Consider the following 17,503-nt stretch of genomic DNA (forward strand, 5'->3'; position numbering starts at 1 on the left):
GCACATTCTCCCCGTGTCTGCGTGGGTTTCCTCCGGGTGCTCCGGTTTCCTCCCATAGTCCAAAGATGTGCAGGTCAGGTGAATTGGCCATGCTAAATTGTCTGTAGTGTTAGGTAAAGGGGTAAATGTAGGGGAATGGGTGGGTTGCGCTTCGGCGGGTCGGTGTGGACTTGTTGGGCCGAAAGGCGTGTTTCCGCACTGTAAGTAATCTTAGGTGAATTGGCCAAGCTAAATTGCCTGTAGTGTAGGGGAACGGGTCTGGGTGGGTTGCACTTCAGTGGGTCAGTGTGGACTTGTTGGGCCGAAGGGCATGTTTCCACACTGTAAGTAATCTAACCTAATTACCAACCTCCTGCGGAGTCACAATTCACTTTTGTTGAAGCAACTCCGTCACCTGTTTGTCTGTGCATGTTGCTCCTTTTAACATCACTGCCTCTACTCCTAAGTCTCACATAGCTCTGACATTATTCTACGTGTGTTTGCTTCTCCCTTAAACCTCAGTGGCATTCTTCAGTCCCACACAATGTTAGTGTTGAAATGCTGATTCTATCTGAGCAATAACATTGATGTTACCTGTTATCACTTAGCAAACCTCAAGTCACCAAGAGTCAGCAGATTTTGCAGATGAGCAAGAGCAAGGCCTCAACTGTCTCTGAAGGAACAGGTGGAACAGTTTCCAGGTAAGACAATAATGTTCAGTATTTATGTATCCTCTGAAATTTGTAATAAATCAAAGATCTGAATTAAATAATAATGAATAATCCAATGGGGAGGACACACAGGCTATCAATGGCCAGAACATGATTATATTTAAATTTAACTAAGGTAAAATTGTCCATAATATTCAGTGTAGAGCTATCTATGGTAAAGCTACTCTTATCGATATGCAAAGTACTGTTCAGAAATATAGGTTCTGTGCAAATCCATAGACGTGCAGAAGGCTGGAAGAACACAGCAAGCCAGGCAGCATCAGGAGGTGGAGAAGTCGACGTTTTGAGTGTAACCCTTCTTCAGGACTGTGGGCAGGTGTAGGGGGAGCTGCAGATAAAGAGGGTGACAGGAGCAGGGTGATGAAGTGGGGATAGGTGAAGATAGGTAGAGGGTACAGCTCCAAGTAGACCCCACCACCAATATCTTCCCTTCCCCATCCTTCTCTGCCTTCCACAAGGGCCGTTCCCTTTGACAGTTCTTGGTTTGCGCCACTCTCCCCACCGACACCCCGCCAACACCCAAACCCCCAGGTACCTTCCCCTACAACCAGAAAAGATGCAAAACCTGCCAGTAGGACACCCCCCTCCACACCTCCATCCAGGGCCCCAAACAGTCCTTTCAGGTGAGACAGATGTTCACCTGCCTCTCTTCCAACCTAGCTTACTGCATCAGGTGCTCCCAATGTGGTTTTCTCTACATCGGGGAGACCAAATGTAAACTTAGGAAGCGGTTCACTGAGGATTGCAGCCAACTCCACAGCGGCTGACCAGACCTCCCAGACACCGCCCATTTTAATTCCCCTTCTCACTCCCTTTCCAGCATGACCATCCTTGGCCTCCTCCATTGCCGCAATGAAGCACACCACACATTGGAGTTACAACACCTCATCTTCCTCTTGGACAATCTACAGCCCAGGGGATTAGATTATTTACAGTGTGGAAACAGGCCCTTTGGCCCAACAAGTCCATACTTACCCTCTGAAGAGCTACCCACCCAGACTCATTCCCCTACACCTAACACTACAGGCAATTTAGCATGACCAATTCACCTAACCTGCACATTTTCAGACTGTGGGAGGAAACCGGAGCACCCAGAGGAAACCCACGCAGACACAGGGAGAATGTACAAACTCCACACAGACAGTTGCCTGAGGCAGGAATTGAACCCGGGTTTCTCGCGCTGTGAGGCAGCAGTGCTAACCACTGTGCCACCATGCCAGGATTTAACACTGAGTTCTCCAATTTCAAATAACCTCCCTTCCCATACCTGATTCCCTTCCCAGCGCCCCCCCCCCCCCACCATTTCTTCCACTGTTCCTTGTCACTAACCGGATTCATTCCTCCCATTGACCAACCAAGTCGTACCACTACCTGTCCTTACCTCCCCTCACTTTACTATGCTGCTCCCGCCACCCCTTTATCTGCAGCTCCTCCTACGCCCACCCAGTCCTGACGAAGGGTTACATCCAAAACTTACCGAACTTAGCCATCACTCTTGATTGGCCACTTTTCATCATTGTCTATCCCGAAGTCCACCTTGGAGGACAGTCACCTGAAGATCCAAGGCTGAATGTCCCTGATCGCTAAAGGGTTCCCCGACTGTCCCAAGACTGATAGCCAAGTTCGTAACCCATGAGGATGGCCTCAACCAGGACCTTGGGTTCATGTCACACTACAGGTGACCCCACACACTCTTACATACTCACTCAGACCCTTTCACATACACACACTCTCTTTCATATACACATATATACACCCCCTACACTCACACCCATGCGCTTACCCTCTCACAGACTTATACTCCATCACATCCACACAGATACTTTACCAAGATTTCACACACTCTCATATGCACTTACACTCATACGCATACTCATACTTATATGCACATTCTCATTCTTTCTCTCTCCCACACACACTCTCTCTCATTCACACGCATACACATATAAGTCTATGGAGTGAACTTGTATTTGGAGAAGTATATTTGCAGATACATTCTATTTTTCCTCAAAAAAGGCACAATCTGCAGGCGCTCAATGCAGGCAGTCAATACATGTAATATTTTGTAAATATGACTTTGGAAATAGAACCAGTCTGACTCAAGATTAGCAGGCAGACAAGACAGGTTTTGAAAGCATGAATCATCAAGCATATATTTAAATTGAACTAAGGAGAAATTGACCATAATAATATTCAGTGTAGAACTATTGATGGTAAAGCTACTCTGGTCGAGATTCAAATTAGTATTCAGAAATATAGGTTCTGCGCAAATACATAGAAGGACAGGAGGCTAGAAGAACACAGCAAGCCAGGCAGCATCAGGAGGTGGAGAAGTCAGCATACAGACAGACACCTTTAATGCATTGCCTGAGCTGAGATGTCACCTTTTGTTATAAAACCTTAAGTTAATCTCGAGAAGTTGACTTATGGGATTTACATATTAATAAACTTAAACTTACAACCCATTCTAAAAGATGAAAGACTTAACAACAATCCAGGTTCAATATATCTACGTTCAATATATCATTTTAGTTGCATGACACTATAATCTTTTTGCTATAAATTTTGTGTCTTGTGGTCTTGAGCTCCACAATCACCTGATGAAGGAGCAACGTTCCGAAAGCTAGTGCTTCCAAATAAATCTGTTGGACTATAACTTGGTGTTGTGTGATTTTTAAACTTGCCCACCTCAGTTCAACAACGGCACCTCGACATCACCACTGTATGGAGTGATGATTGAGAGTCTGTTTCACTGTGTAACAGTTAATGAGGATCTGTCTGTGTGAAGTGGTGAGTGAGGGTCTGTCTGACTGTATGTAGTAGTTAATGAGGATCTGTCTAACGATGTGAAGTGGTGAATGAAGATTTGTCTATGTGCAGTGATGAGTGAGGGTCTATCTGACTGCGTGGAGTGGTGAGTGAGACTCTGACTGTGTATGGTAGTTCATGAGGATCTGTCTGAATATGTGAAGTGGTGAGTGAGGATTTGTCTGATTCTTTGGAGTGGCGAGAGAGAATCATAGAATCATACAGTACAGAAGGGGGCCTTTGGTCTATTAAGTCTGTACTGACAAAGCTACACTAAGTTCATATTAGCCCCACTGTCCAGCATTAGACCCACTGACTTGAATGTAATGGTATTTCAAGTGCTCGTCCAAATATTTTTTAAAGATTGTGAGGTTACCCACCTCAACTACCCTCACAGCACTGTATTCCAGAATCCCACCATTCGCTGGATGAAAGATCTTTTTCCTCAAATCCACTCAAAGTATCTGCCTTTCATAATAAAATTATGTTTCCTTATTCTTGATTCTTCAACTCGGGGAAACTTCTGCTTTCTATTAATCCTGTTCATAACCCTCATGAAGCTGACATAACTCTAGCAGGTCTCTTTTCAATCTTCTCTGTTCAAAGGAAGTGACCCCAGTTTATCATTGCCAAAATACCCCATCACAGGCAACATCCTGGTGAAGCTCTGTGCCTCCTCTATAGTGCAATCGCATCCTTCCTGTTGTATGGTGACCAGAACTGTCTATAGTACCCCAACAGTGACCTAACCAAAGTTCTGTAGAGCTCCAAAATGATCTCCTTGTTCTTATGCCATGAATGTCCTGTATGCAGGTGTCCTATATGCTACTGCATCCATTGCTGTCAATGTGGTCTCCTCTACATTGCAGCAACCAAGTACAAACTTGCAGAACAGTTCAGGGAACATCTCCAGTCCATGTGCATTAACCATCCCCACATTCCTGTAGCCATCCATTTCAACTGCCCCTCCTACTCCCTCCATGACATATCCATTCTGGGCCTCCTCCATTGCCTAAACAAGGCCATCCACAAACTGGAGGAAGAACACCTCCTCTTCCACCTCGGGGGCCTACAAATACATGGCTTCAACATTGAATTCACCAGTTTCCAAATCTTTCCTCCACCCACCCCATCATAGATCCAACTCTCCAACTTAACTCCACCTCTTGACCTGATTTTCCTTCCCACCGATTAGCTCCACACTTCCCATCGACCTATGACAATCACCTATCGTCATCCCAACTACATTTCCCCCAAGCCCCATCCCCTTCACCCTATTTATTTGTCAGCCCCCTTCCCCATCCCAGACCTGATGATGGGTGAAGCCCAAAACGTTGACTGTCCTGCTCCTCAGATGCTGCCTGAACTGCTCTGCTTTTCTCAGCACCACACTTTATTGACTCTGATTTCTCCAACATCTGCAAACCTCGCTACCTTCTGTATGATTTCTTAACTACTCTATTAACAGCATGTTAGCATGTCAGTGGTTAGCACTGTCTCACAGTGCTAGGGATCCGGGTTTGATTCCAGCTTTAGGTGGAGTATGCTCATTTCTCCCTGTGTCTGTATGGGTTTCCTCTGGATGCTCCCACAGTCTAAAGATGACTAGGTGGATTGCCCATGGAAATTGCAGGATTACAAGGAATGAGGGACAATGGGTTTGAATGGGATGCTATTCAGAGGATCAACTGCACTCGATGGGCTGAATGGCCTGCTTCCACTCTGTAGGGATTTAGTGATTCTATGAACCTGCCATACCACCTTCATGGATTTGTAGATAAACACCCCAAGATCCCTCTGTACCTCTGAGCTTCCTAATGTCTTGCAATTCATTCAGGACTCCCTTGTCTTGTTACCGCTTCCAAAGTGCATCACCTCACATTTACCAGAGTTACATTATCACAGTTCTGCCCATCCGACCAATCCATTTGTATCCTCCTGTAATCTAAGACCTACTTCCTCACTGACAACCACCGAGCCGAACTTTGTGTCACTTGCAAGCGTAGTTATCATCCCCTCCCCCTCCACACTCTTGTCTATATTGTTTATATATGTCATTAACAATCAGAAACTCAGCACAGTTCCCTGTGGAATGACACTTCATACCTAGCTCCTGTCAACTAAACAGCCTTATATCACCACCCTCTATCTCCTGCCACCAAGTAAATTTTGGATCCCACTTACTGAAATTACCCTGTTCCCGTGTGCTTTTACTTAATTTATTAGTCTCTCATGTGGGACCTGGTAAAATGTTGTCTGACTGTGTAGAGTTGAAAATGTGTTGCTTCCTCATTCTTCAGGAATGAGGAAGAAGGGCTCATGCCTGAAACATTGATTCTCCTGCTCCTTTGATGCTGTCTGACCTGTTGCGCTTTTCCAGCAACACATTTTCAGCTCTGATCTCCAGCATCTGCAGTCCTCACTTTCTCACTGACTGTTTAGAGTGGTGAGTGAGATGTCAGTCTGACTGTGTGGAGTGGTGATCGTGGTGTCAGTCAAACTATGTTGAGTGGTGAGTGAGATATGAGAGTGACTGAGTATAGTGGTATATGTTGGCTCAGTCAAATTGTGTGAAATGTTGCATGAATTGACATTCTGATTATGTGGAGTAGTGAGTGAGGGTCACTCTGACAGTGTGGAGCTGGGATATCCTTCTCTTGAGGGTCAGTAGTGAATCAGGTGCATTATTTTTCACTCAATTGCATATCATGGGCAAAAGAGGCACACCAACATTTATTTCCCATCTTTAGTCACCCCTGAGAAGGTAATAATGCTCTGCCTTCTTGAATTACTGCAGTCTACATACTGTAGATAGATCCAAAATGCCAAAATGGACATGGGTTTAGAAGATGTTGCCTAAAGAGCTTTGACAAATTTCTGCAGTCGATCTTGAAAATATATACTGCTGCAGTGTTTGTGGTGGAGGGAATGGATGTTTATTGATATGGTGCCAATCAAATCAGTTGCTTTGTTCTGGATGGTGTCAAGCTTCTTGAGTGATGTTAAAGCTGCACTCATCCAGGCAAGTAGGGAATATTCTAACACAGTCCTGACCTGTGCCTTGTAGATGATGGAGATGCCTTTAGCGAGTCAAGAGGTGATTACTTACTGCAGTTTTCCTCGCCTCTGCCCTCTCTTGGACCCACTGTATTTATGTGGTGAGTTCAATTGAAAGTCAATGGTTTACCCCAGAATGTTGATAGTGAGGAATTCGGTCATTGAATGTCAGAAGTCAGTGGCTTAATTGGTTAAATTGGAGATGGTCATTGCCTGGCATTTGTTTGGCATGAATTGCCATTTTTAAGCCCAAGCCTGGATATTGTCCGGGTTGTGTTACATTTGAACACAGATTGCTTCAGTGTCTGAGGAATTATGAATTGTGCAATCATTGCCGAACAACCCTATTTCTGACCTAATGCCATATTCAGGTCAAATGCAGCCTTGATTTCAAGTACTGTCATTTCTCACCTCACTTCTGGATGTGGAGGAGCCAGTGTTTGACTGGGGTGGACAAAGTTAAATATCATACAATACGAGGTTATAGTCCCAACACATTTATTTGGAAGCAATAGCTTTTAAAGCACTGTTCCTTCAGCGCTCCGAAAGCTAGTGCTTCCAAATAAACCTGTTGGACTATAACCTGGTGAGGTGTGATTTTTAACTTAACTCACTTCTGGAATTCAGCTTTTTTGTCCATTTTTGAGCCAAGGATGTAATGTGATCAGGAGCCGATTGGCCCTGGCAGAACCCATACTGGGTGTCAGTGAGTAAGTTGGTGCTACACAGATGTTGGTTGATAACACTGTTAATGACACATTCCATCACTTTTCTAATAATTGAGAGTATACTGATGGGTGGTAATTGGTTGGGTTGGCTTGGTCCTGCTTTTTGTGAATAGACATAACTAGGACATTTTCTATATTGTTGATGTACCAGAATAACTTCTCTTAGGGATTCCTGAAGAAGGGCTTATGCCTGAAACGTCGATTCTCTTGTTCCCTGGATGCTGCCTGACCTGCTGCGCTTTTCCAGCAACACATTTTCAGCTCTCTTAGGGCCTGGCAATTGCTGGAGTACAAATCTCTGTTACTGTTGCTGAAATATTGTCAAGCCTTATAGCCTTTCTAATACCATTTTTTGGTATTGTGTCAATTGGATTGGCTGAAGTCTGGCATATCATAGAATCCCTACAGTGTGCAAACAGGCTCTTCAGCCCAATAAGTCCACACTGACCCTCCGCAGAGCAACCCACCCAGACCCACTCCCCCACCTCATTGTCCTATATTTACCCCTGCCTAATGCATCCAGCCAAAACATCCCTGAACACTATGGGCAATTTAGCATGGCCAATTTACCTATCCTGTACATCTTTGGAATGTGGGAGGAAACCAGAGCACCTGGCGGAAACTCACGCAGACACAGGAAGAATGTGCAACTTCACACCAACAGTTGCCCGAGGCTGGAATTGAACCTGGATCCCTGGCACTGTGAGACAGCAGTGCAAGCCACTGAGCCACCAGGCCACCCTGTGATGATGGGAATTTCTGGAGGAAGCTGAGATGGATCATTAATTCAGGACTTCTGGCTGAAGATCATTATTAATCATCAGTTTGATTTTTTGCCCTGACATTTTGGACCATTTCATCAATAAGAATGGGGATATTTGTAAAACCTCCTCCTCCAGTGAGTTGTTTAATGGTTCACCACCATTCATTACTGGATATGGCAGGACTGAAGAGCTTAGATCTGATGTATTGTTTGCGGGATCATTTACCTATCTTAACCCTTGTAACCTTATACACTTCGGTCAGATCCCCTCTCAGCCCTGCTTTAAAGACAACAACCTTATCTTGCTTCTCTTCATAGACGAACTGCTCCATTCCAGGCAACATCCCGGTGAATAAAACCAGAAATTACGCATTTAGGCATTAATATGGGGGTAAAAAAAGAATAAACAGGTGTGTCAGAGGTTCTGCTCACTCTGAGACCTGGCTCTGAGGGAGCTGAATCAGTGTAAATTGAAGGGGGACCTGGTGACAGGATTCCAGCCTCTGTGCAATTGCTTCAGTAACCCCCCTGACAGATGTGGAGCTCAGGTACAATGCTGCCCATGTTTTTTATCAGAGCCATGATGGAGCAGGGCATTGGGCTATTGATGATATGAAAAAAAACAAATTGATGGAGAATCTCAGCAGGTTTGGCAGCATCTGTGGTTAGAAAGCAGAGTTAATGTTTCAAGTTCAGTGAACTTTATTTAGAATCTGGTGAATCTCCTCTGCAATCACATACTTCCTATAGTGTGGTGACCAGAACAGCACACAGTGCTCTGCTGTGGTCTAACCAAAGTTTTGTACAGTTTCAATATTCTTGCCATGCTCTTAAAATCAGTCACAATTTATAAAAGTAAGTGTTCCATATGTCTTTTTAATTACCTCTGCTGCCATCTTTAGGGATCTACAGATAAGCACCTCAAGAACCTTCTCTTCCTCTGGGTAGAGCAAAAAGGTAAGGCTGAAGCGTTGTGATAACCTTTAGCCAGAATTGCTAAGTGCGTAATCCTCCACAGATCCCCATGATCACAAATGCCTGTCTTCCGACAATTCAATTCACACCACATGGTATCAGGAAATGGTTGTAGCCACTGTATACTGCAAATGCTACGGGCCCTGAAATCATTCAGGCAATAGTACTAAAGAGGTTCTCCAGATCTAGCTGCACTAGCCATGCTGCTCCAATACAGCTACTAACCTGAACATCTACCAGCAACGTGCAAAAGTCACAACAAATCCAACTCATCTAATTATCACCCTTTCTCCATTGAGATGACTTTTGATCATCAGTAAAGTGACGGAAGGGGTTATCAACAGTATCTTCAGGTTGCACTTGCTTAGCAATAACTTGTTCATTGGTGCTCAGTTTGAGTTCTGCTTGGGGCACGCAGTTCCTGAACTCATTACAGCCTTGGTTCAAAAACAACAAAAGAGCTTAATGCCAGAAGAGCGGTGAGAATGTCAGCCTGTGTCAACAAGGCCACATTTGACTGATTGTGCCATCAAAAATTCTTAGAAAGACTGAAATCATTGGGAATCAAAGGGAAGCTCTCTGCATGTTCAAGCTATACCTGGAACAGAGGAAGATGATTGTGATTGTTAGAGGCCAGTCATCTTATCTTAAAAACATTTCTCTAGGGGTTTCTGAGGATAGTGTCCTAAACCGAAACACCTTCAACTGCTTCATCATAAGGTCGGTGTTCACTGGTGATTGCACAATGTTCAGCAATGTTTGTGACTCCTTGAATATTGAAACAGTCCATGCCCAAATGAGCAAGTCCTGGACAATATTCAATCTTGGGTTGAAAATTAATTAGTAGTATTCGCATTTCAGAAATGCCAGGCAATTGCCATCTTGACACTATCCAAAGCAATGAAGGTTTACACCATCCAGAACAAAGCAGCCTGCTTGATTGGCACCACATCTTCAAACATCCATTCCCTCCACCACTGATGCTCAGTACTAGCAGCAGCAGGTAAAATCTACAAGATGCATTGCAAACATTTATCAAATTACTTAAACTCTAGGTTCCAACCACAACCACTTCCATATAGGACAAGGGCATAGGAAAAATTAAATTGCTAATACTTGCAAATTCCCCTCCAAGCCATTCACAATCCTGATTTGGAAATGGAATCACAGAATAATAGACCCTTGAGTCCAACTTGTCCATGACCACCATGTTTCCCCAAACTATACTAGTTCCACTTGCAGACATCAGGCCCATACTCCCTCTAAATCTTTCCTATTCATGAACCTTTCCAAATGTCTTTTAAATATTGTGACTATACCTGCATTTACCACTTTCTCTGCCAGTTCATTCAACATAAGAACCACTCCGATGTGCAGATGTTACCCCTCATATGTCCTTATTAAATCTTTTACCTCTCACCTAAAGAATATGCTCTCTAGTTTTGAACTCCTGCATCATAGTGAAAATGCTTTGCCCTTGCCTGTCATGATTTTATAAACTATTATGAAGCCATCCTAACCTCCTCTGCTCCAATAACAAAAGTTCCAGCCTCTAGTCCAAACATCATCGTGATAAAGGCTGGGTGGTACGGTGGCACACTGCTGCCTCACAGTGCCAGAAACCCGGGTTCAATTCCCATCTTGGGCAACTGTCTGTGTGGAGTTTGCACATTCTCCCCGTGTCTGCGTGGGTTTCCTCCAGGTGCTCCGGTTTCCTCCCACAGTCCAAAAATGTCCAGGTTAGGTGAATTGGCCATGCTAAATTGCCCGTAGTTTTAGGTGTAGGGAAATGGGTCTCGGTGGGATGCTCTTCAGAGGGTCAGTATAGACTTGTTGGGCCAAAGGGCCTGTTTCCACACTGTAAGCAATCTAATTGAAATCTTTTCTGAACCCTCTCTAATTTAATAATATCCTTCCTATAACAGGGTGGCCAGAACTGTACGCAGTACTCCAAGAGCAGCCTCACCTATGTCCTGTACAACCTTGACATGACAGCCCAACTCATATATTCAATATCTTACTGATCCTTCAGTTTCATTGGGAAACATTCTGGAATTCTCTCCATAAGGGCATTGTGGGACTATATGGTCTGAGCAGGAAGGCAGCTCTGCATCACCTTGCCAACAGAGATGGACAATAAATACTGGCCAGCTAGTGACACTCTTATTCTATGGTCGTTTAAAGAAATGAGTTTAGGTCAGAAAACAGATTTTTCTGATGTTACTGAACTTAGTTTAAGTTAGAAATTGGCCTTGAATGCTTCAATACTAGATAGTAGGAAACTTCAAGAAGCTTTATAACTTAAACCATAATGAAGAATGTTGCAGAATTATTTTACTTTCTGAATTGGGTTGTGCTGCTGCACAGCTAATGCAGATTGTGTTGATTTCTCTGCTCTATTGTAGCTTAGTTCTTTTCTATTTTATAATTCAACGTGTTTGCATGCCATCACCTCCATTACAAAAATGCAACAAAAAGTATAACAGTATTTCATTTTAGTTCAAGCTTAATTTCTGACTATGAAGTTTTTCTGATCACTAGGTTTAGGATTAGCTTCATGAATATTCAATAACTTGTGTGATAGTCAACCAGTCCACAAAGAGACAGTCTCATTCCTCTTCATCACCATTGGATATGGGATCCAAATGTTGATCATAACGGCCATTAACTCACTCTCTCACTCTAAACAATTCTTTGTTCCTAGTGTCTCTGAAATACTGGACATGTACAGAGAAGACCCTGAGGAGATTCTGTACAACCTTGGTTTTGGAATGGAAGAGCCCAATATTACAGCAAAAATTCCATCCCGCTTTTTCAGCTGCGCATCTCATGCAAATGGAATAAATTTTAGGGTGTTCTTAGAAGCTCAAGTAAAGAGGCTGGGAGAAGAAAATCCCAGTTACACACTGGCAAGTAAGTTACAGTCCAGAGTGAAAAATACTTTTGGAATGACAAAGACATTGTGGCCCATCAAGGTCCAACCTTTTGGCATCTTAAATTTCCAAAAGGAGTCTAATTCTCGATCAAAATTACAATGCTTTTTCACTGTCTCATTGAAATATGATTAATATATCACATAAATGCAAAATACTGTGGATGTTTTGAATCCGGTTTGATTTCTTCACTTCTTAAATTCGGCATCACAGAGGGATAAATTGCAATGTCAGAGCACGCAAGGAAACGTATTCCTTGGAATTTGAAAAATTAAAGCGTGATTTGATTAAAGGTTTGAGCAATTAAGAGGAATAGGCAGGTTGATATATGTTATTAATTTTAAATTTGCTATTCATAGTTTTGTTATTCGGCAGGAAGTTGGAGTTCGGTTATATATCAGTAATGGTGTTTTACAAGAAACAGGCTTGAGTTGCTAAATTGTTGACTCCTGCTCCTATCATCCAGTGCTCTAACTCAACCTGTCAACATACATTCCTCTGGTTTGGGACAGGACCTCAGCATTCCTCCACTTTTGCGTTGTCTTGAATTTCTTTCTTAACCTTCTCAGCCTCTTCTACCTTTTACGTTCCCCATGAAAATCTATCTCTAACCTATCTCTAACCAAACCTTTGGGTACTTTTCATAATGACTGTTGATGTTGCTCCATATAAGTTTGATAGAAAATCACTGCTATGAAATGTCATTAGATTTTTTTATTCTGTCAAAATATCATTATATGGGAGCTTTGCTGTAGAGTTAAACAAAGGGTATCTGTTTGTCTTACAAATTTGATCTTCTTTCAGGTCGGTTTCGACAAATTGAAGTGCTTACAACGATGGCCAATGCCCTGACCTCTTTGTATTCTCGTGTTTCAAAGACACCAGTACAGAAAATTGGACCTGTTCACCAGTTTTCTTTCAGTCCTGATAAATCCATTGGAGGAGCTTCTAATAAACTGCAAGAAGGGAAGGGCAATGCTGGAAAAGCAGTTCAAAAACTGAGGAAAACGATTACCAAGTTATGTTTATATGGAGCATCCCGGGACTTGGAATCTCCGAAACAAAAGACAGGATCTCCAAGCACGAAGAGCCCAGGATTGGAATTGACTGGTGATTTCAGTGTGAAGACAGACTCTGTGAGAACTGAGGTGCAAGGGATGAAAATGACAAATAAAAAAGCTTCAAATTCAGAAGAAAGAGATTTGTCTCATCCTGAAGAAGAAGGAAGTAGGAAGCCGAATAGTGCAGTCATCAAGGAGATGTGGAGGACAGACACTGCAAGATCCAGATTGTATGGATTCAGTACAGATTCTGACCAATCTTGGGAAATGGAATTCCCTATTAAGCAGCAAGAGTGTTCTAATCCTGTGCCATTGCATTCTCCAGACACTGTTTGGAATTTTTATGGGTTTGGGAAGCAACCTACTGATACACAGGAATTCAAGCATATTGCATTAATTCAGTGGAACAGCCAGAGCAGCTCAGAAGAAAGTGATGCTTTGAAACATGATGTGAATCCACAGGATATTTTAGGAATCAATGATTCAGCTGGGTCTTTATTCCAGAAAAATGCAAACCACAATACATAGAACAACATGGAATTTGTTTTTAACAAGACCAGAGCCACAAAGAAACAAACCTGAGGAGGTACCAGGTATATTTCCACCAACACCAATACCAGCACAGATAGTCTGACTCAACTCAATACATCATCATATCAAATTAATCTGCACTCTGTTGGACTGAGAACTATCCTCTTGCAGCACAATTTTTTTTTATGTGAGGGGAGGAGATTTGGTGATCAAAGAAACAGCCAGTTTTAAACAACAAATTAAAGATTCACAATACTATTGCTTTCCGAGGGGACAGATAGGGAGAGAATGAACTGGTCTTCATGTTGGAAATGGGTGCAATAATACTCACAGAATCAGGGAATACTTTAGCACAGAGGCATTCAGTCCACCATCTTTTCACTAGCTCTTTTTAACAGCAATGCAATTTATTCCAACTTTGCCGTTCTTTTCACATATTCCTGAAATTTTTAAAGGCCAAACATTTATCTAAATCCTATTCTTGAATCTTCATCTACACTTTATCAGGCAGTGTATTCATATTCCTATCCATTTGTACAAAGACATTTGTCCTGATGTTAACTCTGGTTTTTCAACCATTCCCATTCTTAACCATTCAGTCATTAGGAACTACTTCTTTTATTTGCACTATCTTCTACTTTCCTGGCAGTAGATACCTATCTTCTTTCAATCTTGTCTCTCAGGAGGACACCAGCTTCTCCCACCTATCCATGAAGCTACTATCTATCAATTCTAAAACTACGTCAGTAAATATTTTCTGTATCCTCACTGAAGACTTCATGACATTCCTAAAGTCTGGCACAAATTAATATATACACACACACACCCTCTCTCTGTCCCTGTCTTTCTTTCTGTCCTTGCATCATCCCCATTCAGAATGGACTGTCTCTCTTCAACTTTTCTACCAAGATAAATCACCTCAGAAGTTGCAGCCTAATATGTGCCCACTCAGTATTTGAGCCTCCCTGTTCTCTTGAACTCATTCTTTCTGTTTACTGCACACCTAAAAATTGTGGTATTAGCAGTTTTTGAAATTGTGTTTTATATTCCCAAATGTAACCCATCAAGAAATTCAAGTCAGTAGCCACAGGGAACCTGGAGAACTTATAGACCACCTGCAGACTGAAAAAGAGACATTTACAACTCTGTAGCAGCTAAAAGATGTGAAACAGTGTCCTGTGTGAATTTTGCTGACAACCCTGACCAAAAGATGTGGGAACTGAGCAGAAAACTGGACTTGAGATCAAAGATCAGCTATAATTGAATTGAATGGTGAAGCAGACTAAATGGCCAGTGTTGTGTTTTCTGGTTCCTAATTCTTATGTTCTTATCTGTGGGAGGTTTACTCTCTATGTAGTCTGTCTCTCCCTGATCTGGTACCTTTTTATTAATTCTGTGCTCTGTCAGGTCTGAGAATAGTAGATTGAAGTGTTAGTTTACTTTTCATCAAGTCATGTTATATCTGTCCTGAGGGTGTTGAATGGGACAGTGGAAAAAGAACACTTTGTTCAAAAAACTGTCCCTGTTCACTTGATGCAATACTCGAGAGGGAAATTTAACATCCAGCTAACCTATGCTATACCTTCATTGGATGAATTTAATTGGGCAGTGTAACGCATGTTTTGCCCGACATTTGTCTTGGGTCCATTTAATAGATTGCTACAGTGTAGAGAAAACTCTGTATCTGCCTTGACCATGCTTGATAGAACACTCTGGTAGGAGTTTTATGTTTATCTAACCCATGCTGTATCTACCTTGGAAGGATTTAATAGAACAATCTAGAATTACTTTTACTAATTTTAACCTTTGCAGCAGGTACAAGGGAAATACTGATGGGGTAGGTGTAGAGGCAACTTTACTCTCTAACCCAAGTTTCACCTTCCTTGGAAACCTCTTTCAAAACAGTGTTGATTTGCAGGATATTTAAATATATAGTCCTTTTGTCCTAAGAACATTTGAAAGAGCAAGGTTAAGGAAGCTTTGCCTTACTAATTCTGCCCCTTTCTGGAAGGGCTTGATGGGACAGCATAGAGGGAGCTTTCAGGTCTGAATGACCTGCACCAGTTCTTGTATAGGACAGTTCAGGCAGACTGATCTTATTTATTTTTCAATGAGGGGATAAATTATTCTTAAATAATTTGAAGGTCTGAATAGCCACTTCTTGCCTCTGTATAGCTATGTCTCTGTCTTCTGTATATGTCTAAAGTACCATCACTAGATCCTGAACAAGACATCTGAGAGGTTGTATGGCCTTGTTATTTTCCTGTATTAACAGGCTGAATAGCTTCTGTGAATTGCACAAATTGAAGTTAAACACGTACAGGTGGAGTTCAGAGATTAGTTCTGCGCATGAGTGTAACAGCAAAATACTGACACAAAATTAGAATAACATTTGACTGTGAATAAATCTATTCCAAGCAAAGACTGGCTCTAGTTTCATGCTTCATCAACTAGTTACCCGGAATGTAACAACATTGTCCTGCTGCTAAGAATAGGCTCAGGTACTTGAAAAGCCTTGGTTGAAACAAGAATGCAACGTGACCAACTCAATTTAAACTGAAACAGACACAGAATGGCCTCTTCCTGTCCCTATATTTTAGAGAGGGTGCAGAAAAGATTTGCAAGAATGGTCTGAGGTGAAAATCTTCGTAAATGTGGAAAGGTTGGTGAGGCTGGGGCAGGTTTTCTCAGACAAGAAAATGTTGTGAGGTGATTTGATAAAGGTGCTCAGTCATGAGGGGTCTGGACAGAGTAAAAAGAATAAATAATGCCAGTTGGTGGAATTATTAAGAATCTCAAGCTAGTTACCACCCACCACCCTACATCACTCCTCATGTGTAGCAAGAGTGTGGATTGAACTTCAAAGGCCACAACCTATAAAGGTGCTGTTAGCACCATTGCTAGCTGAGCGAGCTGAATCCTGAAAGAGGTGTGTACCTGTCTAGATCTGTTCAAGTGGTGAGGAAACCAACAAGAAAATTTAATATACTTAACCTCAATCTCACAAATCTACCTGTTACAGAGGAGTCTATACATGACAGTATTGATGAGAGTGACCACCACACATTCCTTGTGGAAACAAAGCGTTTACTTACATTTGCCTCAACTTAATGGGATAGTGCACTAGAAATTGAGCCCCACTATTCCTGCAGTCATCACAAAAGTTTCAAGTTTTTTGAAAAAATACAAAATCCCAAACCAAACTGGTGACTTTAATCAAGCCAATCAAAGGAAGGTGTTGCCCAAGTACCAACAGAACAGGGGCCCAAACATTATAGACCACTGCTACACCACTGTGAAAGATGCCTACAGCTCCGTCCCCCGCCCTGATTTCTGGAAAACTCACATTGGAGCTCCCCAAGGGGTGCATACTCAGCCTCCTACTGTACTCGCTGTATACCCATGATTGCATCGCCAAATACCCAGACTAACGCCATTTACAACTTCGCTGATGACACCACCATAGTCGGTTGAATCTCACATGGCAATGAAACAGACTATGATGGGAGGTGGGAGATCTGCAAAAATGTTGCACTGAGAACAACCTAGCTCTCAATGCAGACAAAACCAAGGAACTCATTATTGACTTTCAGTGGGCTGTTATTCATGCCCCCCCCCCCCCCCCCACACACACATTAACAGCACAGTGGTGGAACGAGTAGAGAGTGTCAAGCTCCTGGGAGTGGTCATCAACAAGAAGCTTTCTTGACTCTTCATGTGGACGCACTGGTTACAAAGGCCCAACAACACCTCTTCTTCCTCAGGCAGATGAGAAAATTTAGCATGATGGCAAATACCCTTGCCAACTTTTATAGGTGCGCCATCGAGAGCACTCTGTCTTGATCACTACCTGGGAGAAAGTGAGGACTGCAGATGCTGGAGATCAGAGTTGAAAAATGTGTTGCTGGAAAAGCACAGCAGGTTAGGCAGCATCAAA

At 42.5% G+C, this 17,503-nt stretch overlaps 1 protein-coding gene across 3 annotated transcripts in view; it reads left to right on the forward strand.

The window, feature by feature from the left end:
• The window catches only part of tespa1 (thymocyte expressed, positive selection associated 1), a 100,611-nt gene extending 84,165 nt beyond the window's left edge, over window positions 1-16,446 (forward strand). For 2 of the 3 annotated variants that reach the window (XM_043676971.1, XM_043676972.1), the window contains 3 exons: window positions 588-680; window positions 11,746-11,954; window positions 12,779-16,446. In XM_043676971.1, the coding sequence (XP_043532906.1) occupies window positions 588-680; window positions 11,746-11,954; window positions 12,779-13,563 (1,087 nt within the window). In that variant the 3' untranslated portion in view covers window positions 13,564-16,446. The remainder of the gene's footprint in view (window positions 1-587; window positions 681-11,745; window positions 11,955-12,778) is intronic. The other variant, XM_043676970.1, reaches the window with a different exon arrangement.
• The last annotated feature ends 1,057 nt before the right edge of the window (window positions 16,447-17,503 follow it).

The sequence above is a fragment of the Chiloscyllium plagiosum genome, chromosome 35 (assembly GCF_004010195.1).
Source record: "Chiloscyllium plagiosum isolate BGI_BamShark_2017 chromosome 35, ASM401019v2, whole genome shotgun sequence".
NCBI lineage: Eukaryota > Metazoa > Chordata > Chondrichthyes > Orectolobiformes > Hemiscylliidae > Chiloscyllium > Chiloscyllium plagiosum.